Below are 21,271 nucleotides of genomic sequence, written 5' to 3' on the forward strand. Positions count from 1 at the left end.
AATGGTGGTTAGAACCTATATTATGCTGCTGGGAGCCCACCTGAGAGCCTTCTGCCCCCACACCTACCCCCATTCCTGCCTGATTGAAGCATCCTTTCTGGCAGATGGGTGGGGAAGTGGCGCGGGGGACGCATCTGCACCTCAAGTTCCCGGCAGCCTGACACAATGACCCATCTCATTGTGGGCTCATCAGATATGAGCTGCATCACATTGCAACAGCGACTCCCCATAAACCTTTGTATCGTGCCACAGCACGAGCTCCTTGCTGTCTATCACAGTTTGGCTCCAAGTTAGGAGTCAGAGAATTTGTCAGAGAATTTGCTGAGGCCAACTGTCGCTCCTGTGCTGTGTGAACTCAGAACTCTCCATGTGGAGTCCTGGAGCCTGGGGTAACCTCTTGGGTCATGCAGGCCACGGATAGGACGGGGAGCAAATCATCTCTGCAGTGACTCTGGCAGTGGCCTGGGACCAATGGGTATTTAACACAGTGACAGCCACACCAGAAAAAAAATTTTTTCCTTGGGGTCACGGTGTTTTATGATGAAAATAGAATAAAAACTTTGAGAACAAAATGACCCTTTCTAATTTAATGGAAAGGTTGTTATTTTTTATTGTTTTCTGCTTGTGAGTTATATGCAACTTGAAAAATAGTTCATGTGGCTCCCAAAGTAAAGAGACGTGTAAGTTAACATATGCTTCATGAGGGCCCGGACTCAGAATTAGTGTGAGTTAAATACAACTCACATGGCAGTTAATGTGTTAAAGAAACTGCCCGGCAAGTGTGGGGAACCTGCAGCCTTCTGGATCCTGGAGTGCAGCCTTTTGACTGAATTCAAATTTTACAGAACAAATCATTTTATTAAAAGGGGTGAGACAGAGAAAGGTGAAGCTGTTCTTGCCTCCTTTGGTGCTTAAGAAAGAATAATCTGGAAATCAGAGGCCACGGGTTCCCCAGCCCAGGGTTTGTCTGTGGGAATAAGAAAGGTTTGCAGAGCCGGGCGCGGTGGCTCACGCCTGTAATCCCAGCACTCTGGGAGGCTGAGGAGGGCGGATTGCTCGAGGTCAGGAGTTCGAAACCAGCCTGAGCAAGAGTGAGTCCCTGTCACTACTATAAGTAGAAAGAAATTAATTGGCCAACTAATATATATAGAAAATTAGCCGGGCATGGTGGCGCATGCCTATAGTCCCAGCTACTCGGGAGGCTGAGGCAGGAGGATTGCTTGAGCCTAGGAGTTTGAGGTTGCTGTGAGCTAGGCTGACGCCACGGCACTCACTCTAGCCTGAGCAACAAGTGAGACTCTGTCTCAAAAAAAAAAAGAAAGGTTTGCAGAGCTGGTCTCCAGCCAGTGATTGTCTTTGTGAATCTTGGACCCAGAGACTTGGCTGATTCTGAAAGAGTTTCAGAAATCAGTAGCATTATCTGCCTTTAACCAGATTTAAGTCTTTTCTCTTCAGGTGACAAATAGTGATGCTTTTCCATGTTTTTCGTGGCACGGTGCATCTTTAAGGATAGCATTTTACAGCACCTGTGTTACAGGGATTTTGCTGTTCCCTGCCGGAGTCAATTTTGACCAGCATTGGGCCTTCTGGTTCCTTCCCTGCCTTGAAGCTACGGGGACTGATATCTCACAACCTGCCTACAGCCTATTGGTAGATCACCAGGTGGGGAGCTGTCCAGATGGCGATGGAAGATTCCCCGTGCTCCTAAGGTTCTGGGACAGCACTGTCTGCTAGAACATTCCGAGATGCTAGACGTGTTCTGTGTCTACACTGTCATGTTATGGTACCAGATGGACACAGGTTGCTACTGAGCACTTGAAATGTGACTTGTCGACCGAGAAACTCAATTGAATTTTATCTTATTTCACTTCATTTAAATCTAAATACAGTAGTTCCTCCCTGTATCCATGCTTTTGCTTTCTGTGGTTTCAGTTACCCAAGGTCAACCATGGTCTAAAAATAGGTGAACACAGTTCTGTGAGTACATATTTTGAGTGACAGAGAGAGAGAGAGCATATTCACGTAATTTTTAGTACAGTATATTCTTGTAATTGTTCTATCATTTTTTAATCTCTTATTGTACCTAATTTGTAAGTTAGACTTTATTGTAGCTATGCACGCATAGGAAAAGGCATAGCACACATAGGGTTGGGTCGTATCTGTGGTTTCAGGCATCCACTGAAGGTCTTGGAATGTATCCCCTGCAGATAAGAGGGGGTCTACTGTAGTAGATTCTGATTTTTGTTTTCGCTGTTTTAATTTTTAGAAAAAAAAAGCCACGGGTACTCCTCGCTTCCCTGAAGTCTAGATTCTTAGCAATGTGTGATGCAGTGCTAAGAATGATGTTTTGCTCTGGGAGGCCGAGGCGGGCGGATTGCTCAAGGTCAGGAGTTCAAAACCAGCCTGAGCGAGACCCCGTCTCTACCATAAAAATAGAAAGAAATTAATTGGCCAACTAATATATATATAAAATCAGCCGGGCATGGTGGCTTGTGCCTGTAGTCCCAGCTACTCGGGAGGCTGAGGCAGGAGGATAGCTTGAGCCCAGGAGTTTGAGGTTGCTGTGAGCTAGGCTGACGTCACGGCACTCACTCTAGCCTAGGCAAGAAAGCGAGACTCTGTCTCAAAAAAAAAAAAAAAAGAATGATGTTTTGTTGGATTTTTGTTTTTGTTTTTGCAGCCTTCAGACAAGGAGATGTTCAGCCGCTCAGTTACCAGCCTGGCCACAGACGCACCTGCCAGCAGCGAGCAGAACGGGGCGCTCACCAACGGGGACAGTAAGTCCTACAAAAATGCCAGCCTGCAACACAGGCCCCATCAGCCACGAAAGTCCTAGGTTTCAAAATATGTAGCGTAAAAAGTAGGAAACGTGTCCTTGTTCGCTTTTAGCATGACAACCAGTTTTAGCAAAAAAATCTCATTTGGGTGAGTGATACCCATGACTTTTTAATCGGCTTGTGTGTGCCAGGCATTGCTTGCTCTAAGATTTGTATGTGTACTGACTCGTTTATGTTAACCCCATAAGATTACTGTCCTCCATAATAATATTATTACTACCTTGAAATATAGGTATTATTACTGTCCCCAGTTTAAAGGTGAGGAGACTGTGGCACGCTGCTGCTGTGACAAATTACCACAAACTTAAAACAACAAAGATGTTTTAACTTAATGATTCTGGAGGTCAGAAGTCTGAAATGGGAATCAGCATATCAGGGAAGCTGTTTCTTCCTGGAGCCTCTCAGGGAGAATCCTGTTCCTCACCTTTCTCAGCTTCTAGAAGGTTCTGCCTCTCTCTCTCCACATCCTCCCTTTGCCTCTCCTGCCTCCCTCTTATGCTCAGAAGTACCCTTGCAATTACCCTGGGCCATCTGATACCCCAGGACACGCTCCCATCTCAGAGTCAGCTAATTAGCACCTTAATTCCATCTGTGACCTTAGTCCTCCCCTCGCCACCTAACTTAACACAGCCGCACAGGTTCACGGTTTAGGACGTGGACAATTTTGGGGGGGGGGACCGTCCTAACCACAGAGAGGTTAATAATCTGCCTAAGATCCTATAGTCTGCATGCTGAGGGGCTGTAACGTGGACCAGGCAATCTGTGTCTTGGTCACACACTCAGAGCCACGCTGCATAGTGTCTGTTTCACGCACCGTATGCCCTTGCAAAAGCAGCAGCTACGTTTGCTTCGTGCTTTACAGTTCACAGTGCACTTTCACCTGAGGTCGGAGGTCGTCCTGTGACTGCCACTTGCTGACAAGCGACCTGTGGGGTGGTCAGTTTCAACACCCGAGTCTTCAGACGCCAGTGCCTGTTCTCTGTCCACTGTGGCCCATTGACTGAGACCAGAGGGCAGAAGTTCACCCCCCTGTGAGGGTTAGGTATCTAGAACACACGTGGCTGTGGTTAAGTTCAGAAGGGTGGAGTGATCTGTTATCATTTTCCCATGTACCCCTTAGAGATATAGATAGATAGATAGATAGATAGATAGATAGATAGATAGATAGATAGATAGATAGATAGATAGATAGATAAAATAGGGACACTATTTCTAATCCCCCCCCAAAGTGAGACACTAATTTAATAACTTAGTCACCGCAACAGAAGCACGCTGGGGGCAGGACTCTCTGTTTTGTTGGATGACATGTCCCCAGCACCTTGAACCATCCCTGGCACGTAGTAGACACTCAAAACATACTTGATGAAGGGACAACTGAATGGCTTCACATGGTGACATTTCTGAGCCAGTCCAAGAATTTCATATCTGGACTTTCTAAATGCAGGTAGGACTGTGCAGCTGGGGGGTGGCAGGAAGACACAGGGCGCCACCAGTCCCTTTGTGATACTGCTTAAGGGTACATTTTTGCCCCGTTGGTTCCATGCTGCCTGCCAAGCAGGTGACTGTGGAGGGGGTGGGGTGGCTCCCAGTAATTCCCTCCACACACAGGCGGGGGCCAGTGGGCCAGGGAGAGTGGCCGCCACACACGTTCCCCTTCTAGTGTCCAGTCCCCACAGTTTGGCCGCACTGAACACCACTTTCATCCTCTTGTCACACTGGCCCCTCTGCCTGCAAGAGTCTCATCAGGTGTGATAATAAGTAAGGAAAGTAACTGTGAGCCACACTGTAGCCAAGACAATTTATTAAGTCTTGTATTGGGAAAGATATAATAGATGACTTTGGTTGGAACTGCGATTGAAGTAAGAATACCACCTGACAGTCGTAATATCTGTAATTTGCAGCCGAGAGTCTAATAAAGTGAGCGTCTTGATTGAGCCTAACTTTACATTCTCTGATTCGCTGTGATGATTACTAAAGGACTCGTCCCTCCCCACTGTTAATACTTGTGCTGCTTTAGTTCTTTCAGAGGACAGCACCCTGACCTGCATGCAACACTACGAGGAAGTGCAGACCTCAGCTTCGGATCTCTTGGACTCCCAGGACAGCACGGGGAAGCCGAAGTGTCATCAGAGTCGGGAGCTGCCCAGAATCCCTCCTGAGAGCGCGGTGGACACCATGCTCACGGCAAGAAGCGTGGATGGGGACCCGGGGCCGGGCATGGAAGGGCCGTACGAAGTGCTCAAGGACAGCTCCTCCCAAGAAAACATGGTGGAGGACTGCCTGTACGAGACCGTGAAAGAAATCAAGGAGGTGGCGGCAGCCGCACACCTGGAGAAAGGCCACGGAGGCAAGTCCAAGTCTACTTCTACCTTGAAGGAGCTGCCCGGGCCCCACACCGAGGGCAGGGCCGAGTTCGCTGAGTATGCCTCCGTGGACAGAAACAAGAAGTGTCGCCAAAGTGTGAACGCAGAGGGTCTTCTCGGCAATTCCTGTGATCAGGAAGAGGAGGCGCCGCCACCTGTCCCTGTCAAACTCCTGGATGAGAATGAAAACCTTCAGGAGAAGGAAGGGAGAGAGGCAGGCCAAGAAAGAGCCACGGAGAGGACCACTGAAACCAACAAGGTGGGCTCCGGCGTGTCTGTTTCATGGGCCGCTGTCGAGATTAGGAATCTGTAGTCCTGGGAGTTTTGTGGTGTGTTTTTTAATTTTACTTGCACATTGTTCTGGGAAATAGCTACAAACACTTCCAGATTTGTTCAGCGATGAAAGCTGTTTTAATGTAAGCTGTGTTTGGCTGTTTTCCCCCTCCAAGTAATAAGACACTGAAAACTCATGTTTATCGGACATTTCTTTCTCCACACCTTACTTGGATATTTTCCAATTTTTATATCATGTCTAATTAGGGCCAAGTGTTATTTGCTTTATTTTGAAGACCAACAGTGAAGCGGAGAGACTAGACTCTTTGTCTGCAAGTTTCACTTCTCCCGCTTGTTGCTGCCTAAGCAGCGTGGTGACCTTTAACCCTTCCAGCATCCCAGAAATCAAAGAGTAGCCACGTGCCCAGCGGGGACCCAGGTCACACGTGCCCCTGGGTGATATCTGATTGTGTGTGCGCTCATGTAAATCCAATAGGAAATCTTATTTTGTGACAATCCCTAAGAAATAACTTCTAACTCTTAAATTTAGATATTCACCAAAGCTCTGACATGTGTTAGTGGTCCCCAGGCTTCTGTGTGTGTGTCTGACAACTTAATATCTGAGCCACAGTGAATGTCACATCTCTGGTTGTCAAAATCTCCTTGAGGTTTAAGTAGGCCCACGGACTTCAGGCAATTATATCTAATTTCTTTTCTCTATACAGCAAAAAAAGACAAGGTTCTCTTCTATTCAAGTTTTGCTAGAAAGGGCAAGTAGGATTTAGTCACTAGTAGCCCAAAAACACTTCTGGAGTTCACGGGCAGAAGGCTCTGGTTGTATTGATTAGCCCAAGGAAGTCCTGCTTTGTGCTACTTTCTGAATGCATTTCAACTTTTCATATTAGCCAGGAAGTCAGCTGTTGAAAGGATTTCAACAATAAAAGGATTTATGAACACATTCATAAAATGTAAAAATGCAGTCTAAGTTTTTGCCTTTCATATAACCAAAGATAATAAAACTGATGTAAAGTTTATGCTGCCTAAACCAGTTAATGCTTTTTTACTTAGAAGCATTTTAAAGATAAGAAAGTCGGTTGCCTAACCATTGCTAGTAAGCAGTTCTCCAGATTTTACATTGAAAACTAGAAACACCCATCTGGGGACTGAATTCTCTTTCTGCAGTATAAGAAGAATGAGTAATCCATCATCTTCATAAAAAACAATTTGAGTGTTAAGTGAATTGAGAGTTTGAAGTGTTTAATGTTCATTCACTCAACAGAAAGATTTTAATGAGCACCTACTGTGTGCAGCCTGGTCTTCTGAGTGCTAAGAATAACAGTGAATGACACATATAAATGAATAAAATTCCTGCCCCTGTGAGTTTACGTTTTAGTGCGAAGAGATAGACATAAAGTTTATAAGAAAACAATAGAATAAGGGGGATTGGGAAATAGAGGTGGGGAATAGTTTTGGACAGAGCAGTCAAGGTCTGCCCAGCTCTGAAGGTGACACTTGAGCAGAATTAAAGGAGGGACGGGAGTGAGGAACGCACTTTCTGGAGAAGAGCAAGTGAATCGGAGGGCACGGCCAGTGTGATGTCCCTGAGGCTGGAGCTTGCCTGGCTTGTGAGGGAAGAGGAGGGGACCGATGTGACTGGAGAGGCACAAGCAAGGATAGTAGTGAGCAGAAGGTAACCAGGGCTCCATCCCGGGTGGCTCGGCTTACAGTCTAAACAATAATAAGGTCACCAGAGAGTCTTGAGCAGCAGAATGGCACAACCCAACCTGTGTCGAGAAAGGATCCCTCTGACTCCAGTTTTAAGTAGACTGTAAAAGGTGGAAGCCGGGGATCAATTGGGTGGCCATGCTGATAAAGCAGATGAAAGATGGGGGTGGCCTGGATCAGGGCGGAGGCAGCAGACATGATGAGGGAAGCTAAGCTAGAGCCCAGAGATTTGCCAATGGATTATACACATGCAGAGTGAGAAAAAGAGACAGTGATGAGTCCAAGGCTGGGCCTGAGTTACAGGGAGGGCAGAATTGTTATTAACTGAACTGCAGAAGATGCAGGCAGAGCAGGTTTGGGGGAGAAGATTGGGCATTCAGTGTCGGAGGTGTTTAGTTTGAGTTATGGATTGGAGTCCAAGTAGAGCTCATCAGATAGCAGCTGTATAGATGGGTGGGGTTGAGTGGAAAGGCCAGAGCTGGCCTTGCACATGTGGGAGTCATTGGCGGAAGTGTGGTTTGGAAGCCAGGGGACTGGATGAGGTCCCTGAATGAGTGAGCATCAGTAAGGACCAGAAGGGTTCCGAGAGTAGAGATCTGGAAAAGAAACCAGCAGAAGAGACCGAAGGAGGAAAAAATAGGAAAGTGTGAGGTCCTGGAAGCCAAGTGAAGACAGTGACCAGGGCGAAAGGAGTGACCTACCACTGTGGCAAACGCAGCAGCCGTTCAGGAACAATGAGTCACATTGGTGACCTTGACAAGACCAGTCTCCATGGAGTGGCAGAAACGTGACTGAAACAGGTTGAGAGATAGAGAGAGAATAGGAGGAGAAAAATTATTTTAGTGACTTCACAGACAACTCTCGTAAGAGATTCTGCTCTGAAGAAGTGAGGCGATAGATAGAGCTGGCAGTAGGATTGGGTTCATTTGTTTTGTCTTTTGTTTCCAGAATGAGAGAAGTAGCAGCAGGTTTGTGTGTGGATGGGAGTGATCCTGTGCTAGGAGAATTTTGCTAGAGCTAAATTCACTTGTAGGGTGTGCAGGGATGGGATCTGATGTGTGGGAGGAGGGGATCGTCGTGAAGAGAAGCATGGAAAGTTCATTTGTGGTAACAAGGCAGAAGGAAATTGGACGGATGCAGAGGCTGGTGAGGGGGACAGGAGTTCATAGAAATTTCTTCTGATGCCTTCAGTTTTCTCAGCGAGCTAGGAAGCAAGGTCATCTGCTCAGAGTGAGGATGGGTGAGAAGGTGCTAGAAGGTTAGGGACAGAGGATGAGAAGCAAAGCAGACCGCCGGTCGAGCAGGGACTGGGTGTACCAGGGAAGCGTGGGACAGCACAGAGGCACGTAAAGGGCTCATGTGAGGGTTGAACTCGCCAGTGACCAGGGAGCGTGACTGTGATGGTTCACTATGGAGCTTAAGCTTGGTAAGGCAGGAAGGAAGGACATCAGCAGAAAGGGAGACGTGGAAAAGGTGGCTGGATCCCAGCAGCATTGAAGGAGCATCAGAACTGGGTCACAGAAGGGGGGATCCTGGAGACGAGTGCTGGTCCAAAGGGGGTCGAGAGGAGCTGGATGGTGGGCCGGAGGGGCTGGGGTCTAGGGTGAGAGGGTGCCATTGTGCATCCAGGAGAGGCAGTAGTGAGGTCAGGGGATGGAGCCCAGCATGGGGGGAGGTGGGGGGAGCAGGTCAAGGAACTGGGGGATTTGGAAGAATGCACGTTTGCTGAAGTCACCAAGGATTAAGACGGGAGATGTGCTAGAGAGAGAACCAGCAAACCAAGAACCAAAAGCATTGAGAAATCAGGCAGGGGGAAAACGCCTCTAAGTGATCTGATTTAACTTCTGTTAGCTTTGAAGTTTCCAATGATTTAAGGATCTTCCTGATGACACCTGCAACCTGTAGAAATATAGAATTCCAGCATTTGATAAAGAAATGCAAAAAAAAAAAAAGAAAGAAATACTGTGGGTTTTGTTAATTACCAGTCTTTCATTGATGATCAATCCTTCATGACAATTAGAAATTGAAACAGTAGTCTAAATAATTATTTTGACTTATTTGTACCTACAGATTCAAATGCAAAACTAAAGGAAATTTCTCCAGGTATAATACTATTAGATATCCCAGAGCATCATATAATAATAATGGTATATGTGTTTATTTCTCAGTCCTTCACATAATTTCTATGTGATTCCAGAGAAATCATTTGAAAACATTTTTAGACAGATATGAGGAAATATATGCAAAAGAAAGGTTGGATTCAATAACTTTAAACTACTTCCCTCCGGTTTGTGTTTGTTCTGACAGAGATTTAGTTCATTGTCCTACAAGTCTCGGGAAGAAGACCCAAATCTCACAGAAGAAGAAGTAAGTTTTCATTTCTTTTTAAATAGCAGAAAGCTCCTGGAATTAAAAAAAAAATAGAGTTGTTCCCTTGAATAAATGCACTGTGACATTACCCTTTGTCTGGAAGAACTGAAACACTCTCTTAGGCCTGAGTTTGGAGATCCAGACTTGGGATGTTGGCTTTCTAGTGGCTCAGAGAGAGTGCTCGGCAAGGTGGTAAGACGGGGTGGGTAGCAGGATGGACCGGTCCGAACGCTCAGGAAAAGAAACTGAGTAGGATCACAATATAAAAGAAAGGGGGGGGGGGGGAAATAAGAATGAGAAGAGAGAAATTCCAGTAGGGTTGCTTAGTCAGCAGTCAGGAAGACCACATCGAAAGGAAATTAATAATGGGTTGGAAAATTCAGAAAATTGGAACAGTTGGGTGTAAGGGAATTTGATCCTGCCTGAGACATAGAGGGAGAAGGTCTCAGTGGGGCATTCTGGATGCAGAGAACAGGTAACTTTAGGAAGTACAATTCCAGGCTGGAGCTAGGGTCAGTCATAACAGCCAACAAAAACTGACTGTATATTCTCAAGCACCAGGGCTAGAAATTCACTGTTTAGACTTACAGTGAAGCATTACAATTGTAAAAGCCAGTATATATGTATATATATACATACACACACACACACACATATATATACAAAGAGAGACAGAGAGAGATGTTATGCCAAGCTAGCTAAGCTCAGAGAGCTAAACACCTTAATTGATTGAGCTGCATGTGGTTTCTATCTAGAATTCCGAGCATAGTAAATTTTGTACATGTACAAGAGCAATGTCCATATCCAGGTATATCACCTCCTATATAGGACTCTGTGTAATGTATTAAAATATGAAGGTAGACCCCCACGTTGGAAATTCAAGGAGCAGAAGTGTTTCCTTAGGTAATATTCCCAACCCCCAGGAATGGACCTGCCATCTGTCCATCTGGTTGTACAACATAACCCCCAAAGGGTCATCCTGATAACGTCCTTTCCCTCACTGTCCTCAGACGCAGTCAGTAGCCAAGTCCCTTCAGCTGCACCTCCAGACTGTTTCTTCCACATCGCCCCCCCAATCCCCATCTTACTAGGCTGGAGCAGTCACCTCCCGCCGGGCCCTTGCAGCTCCTTGGCCGCCTCCTCTCTGGTTTCTGCACTGTACCCAGAGTGATCCCATTTGGGACAAGCAAGTAAAACACATAAGAGTTCTGGAAGCCAATCCTTTAAAATAAATCAAGACAATGTAAAATTATAAATTACTTTGCTTCTTATATTTGTTTGTGGTTTTGAAAATAGGACCTGGTTATACAATGAATTTTTAACATAAAATAAAGAACTATGGTTCGCCAACATTCATTTTAGGAAGAAGATTTAGGAAAACTAAATATAGAAATCATTTATTTTTGTATTTGTGTAATATAATGTTAGATAGTCCAGCTGGAAATGGATCTCTGAGCTTTTAAGTACTGTTAGCCCAATATAACGGAACGATGGGGAAAAGGTTGATTATAAAATGAAGAGAAATGGAAAAAGCAGTAACTTATGAGAGTGTAGTAACAATTTATGGAGTGAATAATAAAGATGAAGGGCATAAAGAGAAAAATTGGAAAGCTAAGTAGCAGCAAGGAGGCTTGAAGAGAAACCTGTAAAATAACAGTCATAGGAAACAAATAGTCAAAAGGAATATTAGAATACTTAAGAAGCTTTTATAAAAATTGAAATGTACACTGACACCCTCTGCACATTGGGTTCATTCCCAGAGCCAATATTAAATTGCAAGTTAATGAAAGAGCCTGTAATTTAAAAAAGAGAGAGAGGGAGAGAGAGTACAGAGTCCAAGAAGACCCAAGTGCTCTTACAGAAGGGGTCAGGGTGGCATTAATGGCAGGGAACATGGGGAAGGAGTCGAGGAGAGGAAGAGACAGTGGGGAGGGGCTGAGGGTCGCCGTTACAGTCGAGGCCAAGGCATGCTTGTCCTTGATGTTACTATGTCATCCATGGTGTACCCCTCTATAATCTGTCCACATTTTGGGCTTGGACTACCAATTTAGATAATAAATTCCATATGTTTGCCATATGAAAAAGCAGTGGATTTTCTTTTTATTGTTCCTAAATTCAAAGCAGTTATAATCCTTCTGTTCTTAAAGCAATTTTTTTTTTCATTAAACTTCTAAGGTGAGAACGTTAATTTAATATGCATCAGATCAACATGGCAACAGTTCTCCAAAGACCATTTCACTGACCATAAACCCTTGGATTGCCAAGGCCTATAAAACTGGGCCGCCGGCAGTAGTGAAAAGTCCCCCTGCAGACGACCAGTTAGCATGCAGCAGGCCCGGCCTAGGCAGCTCTCAAGGCCAGCTGGAAACCTCGCCCACAATATGTGAGCAAAGTGACAGCGGGAAATGTCCCTCCGCAGTGGAAGCTGAGCATCTGCCAGGGAGCGTGTTTGCTTATTTCCTCGGTGTTTGAATGAACCAATCCCTTATGGTCAAAAAATAAATACAGATAATGAAGGGTATTTTTTACTTATTTCCAGCAATGATTCATCACAATAAAATAGTACTCCCCCCAAAATCTCTCAATCAGTGCATTTAATCTATCATTGCCCAAAAATTAAATTGCTCTTGATATTAGGGGTTGTATGGAATTTATTAGTGAGGCAGTGGAGGGAAGGTGTGCCTGGAAACTGCCTGCTGTCACCATAGGAAAGATCGTCCCATAAGCTAGCTCCAAGTTTCATGTCTGAGTTGGCTGGCTGCAGGTAAGAGGTGAATTTTTCTCACTGAAGAGAACTAAGTAAGCCCAGTCCATAAATGTCTCTTTAACCAATAGCTTGCAACTAAGTCAAAATATAATGGAAAACAGCCCCCTTCCAGATGTATGTATACTGCCAGCCTGAATCCAGCAACTCTCCTTCAGCCCAGCTCCATGCAGGAAGTATGGAATCGTTGACTTCAGTGGTTTTCACACTGTGCCTGGATCAGAGTCAGCACCCGTACCTGGGCCTGTCACTCTGCAGCACTGGGGTGGGGCCTGGGAATTTGCCTTTCTGGTAGATTCCCAGATCCCGCTGCTGCTGGTTTGAAGCCCACATTTTGAGAATCGCTGATCTAATGTATGTTTTCTGCCCTCGTTTATAAAGCACGGGAGCCCTTTTCGGGAGCAATAGCATTCTGATGTAGAAATGGGATAAAGCATGATGTGCCATCAGGCCCTGGGGCTTCTAGGGACGGCCACTCCACCTGCTCCTCAAACCCCTCCGCAGACTGGAGAGCACTTGGTTTTCTCGGTACTAAAGGAGTATGACTGATGTGCTTACACAGTGCAAGATAATGGATATAATTATCCTCTATCATCTGCCCCAGAGTTAGTACGGATAGTAAAGAACAGGTCTTAAAGGGGCACATACACAAAGATAGATGCTCACGAGTGCTAAGTAGGTAGCTTGTCACTAAAAAGGTGGGGGTAGGAGGGGCGTTGCAGCTGGGAGCTTGTTGATTTGATGGTCCCTTTGTCTCCTAGATCTCAGCCATGTACTCATCAGTGAATAAACCTGCGCAGTTGCTCAAAGCACCAGAGTCCACCTACACCTCCATTCCAGGGGCCCCTCAGAGGTCACCCTCCTCCTGCAATGACCTCTATGCCACTGTGAAAGACTTTGAAAACGCTCCGCACAGCACACTTCCACCGGCAGGGAAACCCAGCGAGGAGCCGGAGCCCGATTACGAAGCAATACAGACTCTAAACAGAGAGGAAGAAAAGGGCCCCCCGGGGACCAACGGCCACCACGGCGTCCCAAAGGAGAACGACTACGAGAGCATTAGTGACTTGCAGCAAGGCAGAGATATCACCAGGCTCTAGCAACCCGGAAGACAAGCCCAGACAGCCTGCGGTCGGCATCCGGGGACATTTCTTCTGCGGGAGAGAAGTGGTGACACACACCTATACCTTATATGCTGCTTTAGTCACCTGAAGAGAGTTGGAGGTGCCGGGACCGTTTCCCCAGTTTTTCAGTTTCTGAGACAGAGAGGAGGCACAGAGCTGGCTGCGCCCGAGGGTGTCCCCGCCTGCCAAGGGGGACAGGCACACCTGGGCACGTCTCCCTTACGTACCCCGCCCTCCACAGAAGACCTGGTGTCGTGGTCTCCTTCCACCACAGCTCCCCCGGCCTGAAATACTGCCATTTGGAAGAGCCAGGTTTTTCTTCCTCTCTTCCCTTTTCTCTGTCTGCCACTGACTTTAAAATGTAAGGCTTTTCCCCCTTGAAATTTTTTTATTTCAATGGTTCATTCCAAGGAAATTCTCCCATGAGGCTTGCCCATAGGTGTTTTAGGATGGTGAGAGGCCGTGGTCGCTGGTCACCGAGCAGCATGCCGGTCCTCTTCCAAGAGCCGTGTGCCAGCACCTGGGAATGTGACCCCTCTGGAGGGACAGGAGGAAGGAGGGACATCCTGGAGTCTCTTCAGGCTTTGTTCCTTCTTATTCTGGCACTGTACTACGTCAGCGGCCTCTCCCCAAAGTACTTGAAGTCAGTTTTAGATGCTGCCTTTTATTTTTCTAGTCACAACATTTTTTTTCCCCAGTGTTTGAAAACGCGTGAGAGCCTTTTCAGTATTTTCAATGAATATTGCGGTACTTCTATACGTGTTTAAGCCCAGAGCTCATTCCTTCAAAACAGAGAGCCTTAATCTTTACGTTGGGACGCAGACCACGCACTTGGACAGCAGCCATGCCTCCGTCTCTGAAGGGCTGTGGACACGAATCTGTATTCCCATGATCTCTGCTGCCCACACCCACAGTGTGCGGTCATGTAAGTCCACTGCTACCCTAAGGTAATCTATCTGAGATTAAAGTGTAAACATTTATTTTTGTTATATAAATTTATAAGATGTTTTATGTTTAATGCCTAATTTCTCGAAAGTGCCAGAAAAAAAAAATGTATATTAACTATTTTGATTTTATGTATGATGATTTATACTCTCATTTTGAAAAGACATCATAAAGCACATAAGCTAGATGATGACAAGTAGTTGTTATCTTTTTTCTAACCAAGTATTTAAAACATTGAAGGTTTTTAAAGACTCGCCGTTTCAAATGGTACTTGGAACTCCTGGTCCAAATCACCTACACCGCTGGTGAAAGTAGTGGAATAGACAGAAATGATCATTTTCAGTGGTTTGTGGTGGGCATTATTGAAATATGTGAAATGGTAAAATGAAAAGAAGAACAAAATATGATGAGAGGTGACTGAATTATGAACGTCATAATTTCATTTATGTTTAATTACATTTTTTTTAGAAAACAGTGATGCATTCTGCAGTCCATTGCTTGCCAAATGCAGATTGCCCCTATTGGAATTTTTTTCCTTCATTTTACAAAAATCAGTGGCCGAAATAACTCTGATTTAGAGTTCAGCCCTGGTTTGAGTTTAATCATCTCTTTAGATCTCATAAGGCCAACATCGGAAAACTTGTTCGCTTTTCATTTTAAAAATCGCCTGGTTGAAGTGCTATTACAAAGTGTGGGCTATGGAAAGGCAGCTTTTCCTACACTGATAAAGAAAAACTGAGGTAATTATTCCATCCCACTGTGACATCTGTGACTTTTCAGATTTAATAATCTTGCTGTTTTCCCTCTTTATGACAAAGAATGCAATTAGAAAGATGAAGCATCTTGAAAATGGTAGAGACCAGCTCACTGGCATGTTTTTCCATGGCTCGATGTTGTGACGCTCTGTATTGCATTTCTGAAATTGTAAAGTGAGCTTATGTTGGGGTGAACTGGTTGGTTGTCATATTTCAGTCAATCTAGTCTCTCCCACGAAGACATCATGTGCATAAACACTGTCATCATTGATTAGAAGATATACCCAGAATACCCTTGGATTAAAGAGAAGTTGATAAAGCGCAAGGCACGTCCTCTCTGAATTCAGGTCTTTCATGAGCACTGCTTTGCCTGGTGATTTCCACCACTTTATATTAATGACTTTGACCCAGCAATCTCTGACATCACGGGGTTGCTTCAGTGCATGGGAATGGCCACGTCACATTGCCCTCCTAGCGTTGTAGGTGCCATAGTCACATCCTTTATAGACACCTTACAGCTTAAAAAATTTATTGCACTTCATGTCTTATTTGTCACCAGGGAAGTAGATACGATATCTAAAGTATAAAACCTTTTCTGCAGAGAGAAACTCATTACAAGTGATCGTGTCATCTTGAAATTTCGTTATCAGAATTTTCCCCAGAAGTTTTCAAACATAGGCCATGCAGTTATAGCCATAAAATATTCACTGAAATATCTTTTCTAATTTGGGAAACAGTTGGTAAGAATAACTTGTGGTATGAAGTGTTCTAAGTATACTTTAAAAGGAGGTATAAGGCCCTCCAGCAAAAACCCTAAAAGAATAAATGATAGCACAGTTCATGAAGGTTGGGGAAGTGGAGCAAACCTTAGAAAGAAGACTCTGCTCTTTAGAGCATAGGTACTTTTCTGAAAAGTACCTATTTTTGTGTATTTATTGATGCATCATTACTGTTTGACCTCATACTACAGTTTTTAATAAATATTATCACATTCACTTTGTTCAGTATCTGTGCTTGAATCTTTGTGTTGAACAACAGCCCACGGCTTCTTTAAAAAAATTTCATCTTGAGCTAAATGCTGTAGAGATTAAATGTATTAAAAGATAATTATCAAAGACAGAATTTACTATATATTTAAAATTCAACTTTGACATCCATATTATACATCCAATTATAGTAACCTAGGTTATGTGAAATTATATAAAAAGATAAATTTTAGGAAAATTTTTTTGTCATATAAATCAGAATTATATATATATCTTGGTTAAAACTGGGGTCTTTGATTTTATTCAGATATTTTGAAGGCTTAGAAGTATTTTTGTGCCACTTTTAATATTTCTTAAATATAGTCAGCAGGAAAGTACAATGTGTTTTATAGGAAATATTTGAGAAGATCTTAAATTCTAGAAGAAAATAATTTTTGCAAGTATCTTGACTACATATATTTTTTTTTCTGTTCTGAACTAAATTAAATTACATCATTAGGTCTGCTAAAGCTTTTGAAACTATCACTATTCTTTGTGGGGAAAAAGGCTAATTACTGATTTATCTGCCCTCAAAATCCCAGAGTTAATTCTAATTGAGTGCTAAATTAATAGTAAGTAGTTAAAGAACTAAAATTTAACCGCATTATGTCACTATATTTCTCTTGATTTTTATTTTGCTAATTAGAGCATTTACTTACCTACACCAGTAATAAACTATATATATATATACACACACACACACATACATACATACAGATATGTGTGTGTGTGTGTGTGTGTGTGTGTATAGGTGACTCTGGCACAACTCTGGTGCTTAATTAGGATATGTTCTATTATGTATTTTGAATGTTTATCCTGCTAGTGTGATGAGCTTTTGTCAGAAAAACAGAATCAGAAGAAACAGTTCTCCAATAGTTTTCATTTACTAATTACAGGAAGACCTGGAGTTGCTGTCATTTAATTTTGTAATCAATACAATCAGATTTTAAATTGTGTCCATAATTCTCTTGGCTGAAAAACAGTGGTATTTTAAGACGGATTTGTTAGACATGTGACTCACTACATAGTCAACCTGAGAGAAGGACATGTAAAAAGGTGTACTTCTCAGGTAAGTATCTGAGAAGAGATTTGGCCTAAAGTAACAAGAGAATAACCTCAGTGAGCCAGGCCAAGGTCAAGGTGCCCCGCCAGGTAGCAATAGCCAAAGCCAGTCACCACGTGGTGATATTGTTTCATTCCCTTTAAAAACTACAAGGTTTTACAAGTAGTGTGAAATATCAACAGGCAGTGAAGCAATAGGATGTGCAAAACAACTGTTCTGAGATGATGCCATGGCTATAATTACAGAACTTCAGTTCAATACTGAAGCAGGGCTTTGTAAATGAGCAAAGGACATTTTTTATCAGTGCTCCTTGTAATAGTTAACAGGAGTTCATGTAATCTAGCGCTGCCATTCTTCTAAAAGTGTTGATTTCTGGTACCCCGCCAGCCTAGCTTTGCTGCCGGAAGCACAGTCGGTACTGATGGTTAATTCCTGGAAATCTTGACAAGGCTTATTGTACTTTGTAATTGGGAAAAGTTAAAGTGTAATGTTTGGTGTTAATAAGTGACTGATGTGAAAAAAGGAACATTGTGTCTATAATATCAAATGTGGCTTTATTCGCAGTGAAATCTAAATTTCTTATTCTGTAGTAGTGTTTTCTTGCTCTGTATTATATCTTTAAAAAAAAAATACATCATTCCTGACAGTGGCATTAGACAAGTTGAGCACACTTAGACTGAAAGTATTTGACTTAAAGAGATAAGTCCAGCAACAATGATAAATTAGAATCTTTATCTGGAAATACCAAATTAAATTTAGAAATGATGGTACAGAAGAGAACAAACATTCGTGTTTCTTTTATCCTCCTCCTCATTTTAACACCTGTGTTTACATCCAGTCTCAAATATTTGTAAAGTATTTTGTTGTTTTTCTTTTTTTATTTAACCTAGAAATAGTATTTCAAATTCTTCTTAATATCAGGTGAAATAAGAAATATAATTTTTGTTAAAAAGACATTTTTTAAAAAGCATTCACTTTGGTGACCATGTATCTTAATGCAGGAAGGTTTTCCTTTGCTTGCCACTTACATACTGTGGGCATTTTTCAAAAATGTATTGTGCTCTGGTAGTCTCATATCATTTGGCATAATGTATTACAAATGTTGATAATTGTCATCCCTCAGACTTCTGTGTGTGAAATTGGCAACAGTGTAACACATTTTAAGGTTACCTTTTAAATAATTGTGTTGTATTAACATACCTCACATTTTCTGAGGAAATTTGAAATATAGCTGAACAAACAAAAGTCTATTATAAATAGGAATTGGCATTTCCTTGTTCATGCATTTTTTTCCTCATAAAAATAGTTACCCCAAAAGTGATGTATTGTCTATTAGGTGGGCCTGATCGGGTTTAAAGTACTCCCCTTACTCAAAAATATTAAGAAATAATTCATGACACTTAATAGCATTTTTACTCATTGTCTCAAAAGGTCTTTGTAATGGTCAAAATGTTCAATTCACAGAAGAGTGGAAAAGTTGTTTTCAGTGTTGGGAATTTTTAAACCTTAGTTGTAAGTCCAAAAATATCTCTTATTAGCTTCAACATCTTATGATTTTTTTTTTTTCTTCTTCCTGACTCCAGTCCTTCTTAAAAAGTCTAAAGGATAAGGGTATGAAGTCACTATTTCTTCCCCCTTATTTTGGCTACTTGAGCACACATGGCCTGTTACTTTGCACAGCACTGCCTCTGGGTCTCCTCCCCACCCCAGCGCCTCTGTGTCTGCCATTCATGCATGGGACGTCCCATTACATCTTTTCCAGGCCAGATCACAAGTCTCCCATAATTAAGATCCCACCAGCAGACAGCTCTGTCCACCTTACATTTCCCTGCTTCACAGGCTGCCAAGAACAGGCCACAGGTCCACATATGGAAGCAGATGCTGGTGGTATTTGTCATGAGTTTTGCCAAACCATGCCCACCGTCTTGCTCCCCTCTTTCGTGAGAATGGTTGACACTAAGGAGCCATAGGCTTCTCTTGTTTTCCCTGGAGCCATACTAGAACCCAAATGTCTATGTGCTGCTCTGTGGCTGCCTACGGATGGCCTGGAAGACACAGTGCCCCGTGGCAATGCTTGTCTCTTGGGGAGCAGCAGTGTGAAAAAGCATCAGAAAGGCTGAATTCTACATTCAAGTTAACACACATTTGTGAGCATTCTGTATGCTTCAGATCCTGACACTTTTTAAAAAAAAAAAAAAATCATCTTTTATTTCTGAGTACCAACTCCATATTTGACTCTGGAGCAGGAGGGGAGACTAGAAGCAAAATTTGGACTAAGTGACACAGACAAGATTTCCTGTCCCTGTGTGTCACTCTGGAAAATGTCTTATCCTGACTCCCTATCTGCCACTCTGAATCTCAGGGAGTAGACAGTAAATATGTACAAATGAGGAAAATTATCTCAATGATTTAGCTTACTGTTTAGATATTTTCTTCTTTTTAAACTCAGGAATAAAGCTGGTTTGTGGATAACATAATGTGGCAAGTAAAGCTATAATTTGTGGGTGACTGGAAGCATCCTTTCAAATATGTTTCTTCTAAAGACTTCTAACTTTGTTTTAGTGAGGCAAAGAAACTCCTCATATTAAAAAAGCAAAACAAATAAAAACATCCATAAGCTTTTTCTCTAAGAGCGTAGCATCAGTCTACCATCCATCCCAGAGTGTTTCTCGCCTATAGTATTTCAACAATTTTTATGGGAGAAAAAAATGCACGTTTTTTTTTTATTTCTTTGAAGTGAATTGAGTTGTTGAATTCTCAAATGGGACAATGTAAAGGGAAGCATTGGTGTTGGAGACAAGAGCACAGGGCTGTGAACCCTGTTCCAGTGTTGACTTTACTGTGTGACTTTGAGCAAATGATTTAACTTCTCTGTGCCTCAGTTTCTCCATATACAAAATGGGGATAATGATATACCAACCATTGCCTACCTCATAGAGCTGTTATGGGGACAAATGAGATAATATAGACAAGTACAATGCTTTGAAGAAAGGTGGAAGAAAGGTGCTATATAAATTAAAGTTGTGTTTTCTTAGTGATTCAATTATTAATTTATGTTTAGGGTTTAAATAATAGCAATACTGTAAGTCACATTAAGAATAAGTTTCGATTTGATGCATATTTTCAATTCTCTTCTGTGGCCAGATCTTCATCATTCATCCAGTAATGGTACCTAAGGAACTGAAATGGATATTGTTTTCTGTGTGTCTCTGCCAGTAGTATTTTAATTCTAAATATTCGGAAAAGGCTGGAGTTTAACTTGTAATATCTTATAGTTTACATGTAATGAACCTTATTCAAGCTGTATATAAAAGTATAATTACATGTAAATAGCAGGTACATTGTAATTAAAGGCACTTATCAAATTGTCTTTGTTCTTTTTAAATTGTAATAAAGGTCGGTTTTATATAAAAGCTTGTTAAAATTCATTTGGTATTTGCAAAGGTCAAGAATGGCTAATTTATATACCCCTGGTACATAACCAGGGCTTTGGGATTCCAGCAGTCAACACACCAGTGTAGGAAGGAGAATATGCCTGAAGATCAGACCAAAAAGTGTAGTGTAGGCGTCCTCAAATTACGGCCGGCCCGTGGGCCACATGCAGCACTCTGAGGACATTTATCCAGCCCGCCGGGTGTTTTTGCCCCCGCTGCCTGTCCTGCGTGGCAGCTGACTCGTCCTGGGCCCACAGTGCGCATGTGTGGAATGTGCGCCGCACTCTCCAACTCCAACAGTCTGAGGGACAGTGAATTGGCCCCCTGTTTAAAAAGTTTGAGGACCCCTGGTGTAGTGGTTAGGGTCAACGACTCTGCAGGAAAGGACCTGGGTTTGAATCCCAGCTCCATGATGGCTTTTAGGACGCTGCTGGACTCTCTGTGCCCCTGTTTCCACATCAGGAAATGGGGGATAATAGCATAGAACCTATTAACAGGGTTGTCTTAGGGATTCAATGAGGGATTGAGCATGGTCCCAGCAAGTGCTACACGCTCTGTTAATGCTAACACACCATCTTCACAAGCCTGGGAGA

The 21,271-nt window shown here is 43.0% G+C and overlaps 1 protein-coding gene across 2 annotated transcripts in view; it reads left to right on the forward strand.

Moving 5' to 3' along the window:
* Window positions 1-16,151, forward strand: part of PAG1 (phosphoprotein membrane anchor with glycosphingolipid microdomains 1) — a 138,189-nt gene extending 122,038 nt beyond the window's left edge. For both annotated transcript variants that reach the window (XM_076005198.1, XM_076005197.1), the window contains exons 6-9: window positions 2,681-2,777; window positions 4,855-5,459; window positions 9,506-9,565; window positions 13,094-16,151. In XM_076005198.1, coding sequence (XP_075861313.1) covers window positions 2,681-2,777; window positions 4,855-5,459; window positions 9,506-9,565; window positions 13,094-13,432 — 1,101 coding nt within the window. In that variant the 3' untranslated portion in view covers window positions 13,433-16,151. The remainder of the gene's footprint in view (window positions 1-2,680; window positions 2,778-4,854; window positions 5,460-9,505; window positions 9,566-13,093) is intronic.
* Window positions 16,152-21,271: the final 5,120 nt, after the last annotated feature.

The sequence above is a fragment of the Microcebus murinus genome, chromosome 7 (genome assembly GCF_040939455.1).
Source record: "Microcebus murinus isolate Inina chromosome 7, M.murinus_Inina_mat1.0, whole genome shotgun sequence".
In the NCBI taxonomy this organism is placed as follows: domain Eukaryota; kingdom Metazoa; phylum Chordata; class Mammalia; order Primates; family Cheirogaleidae; genus Microcebus; species Microcebus murinus.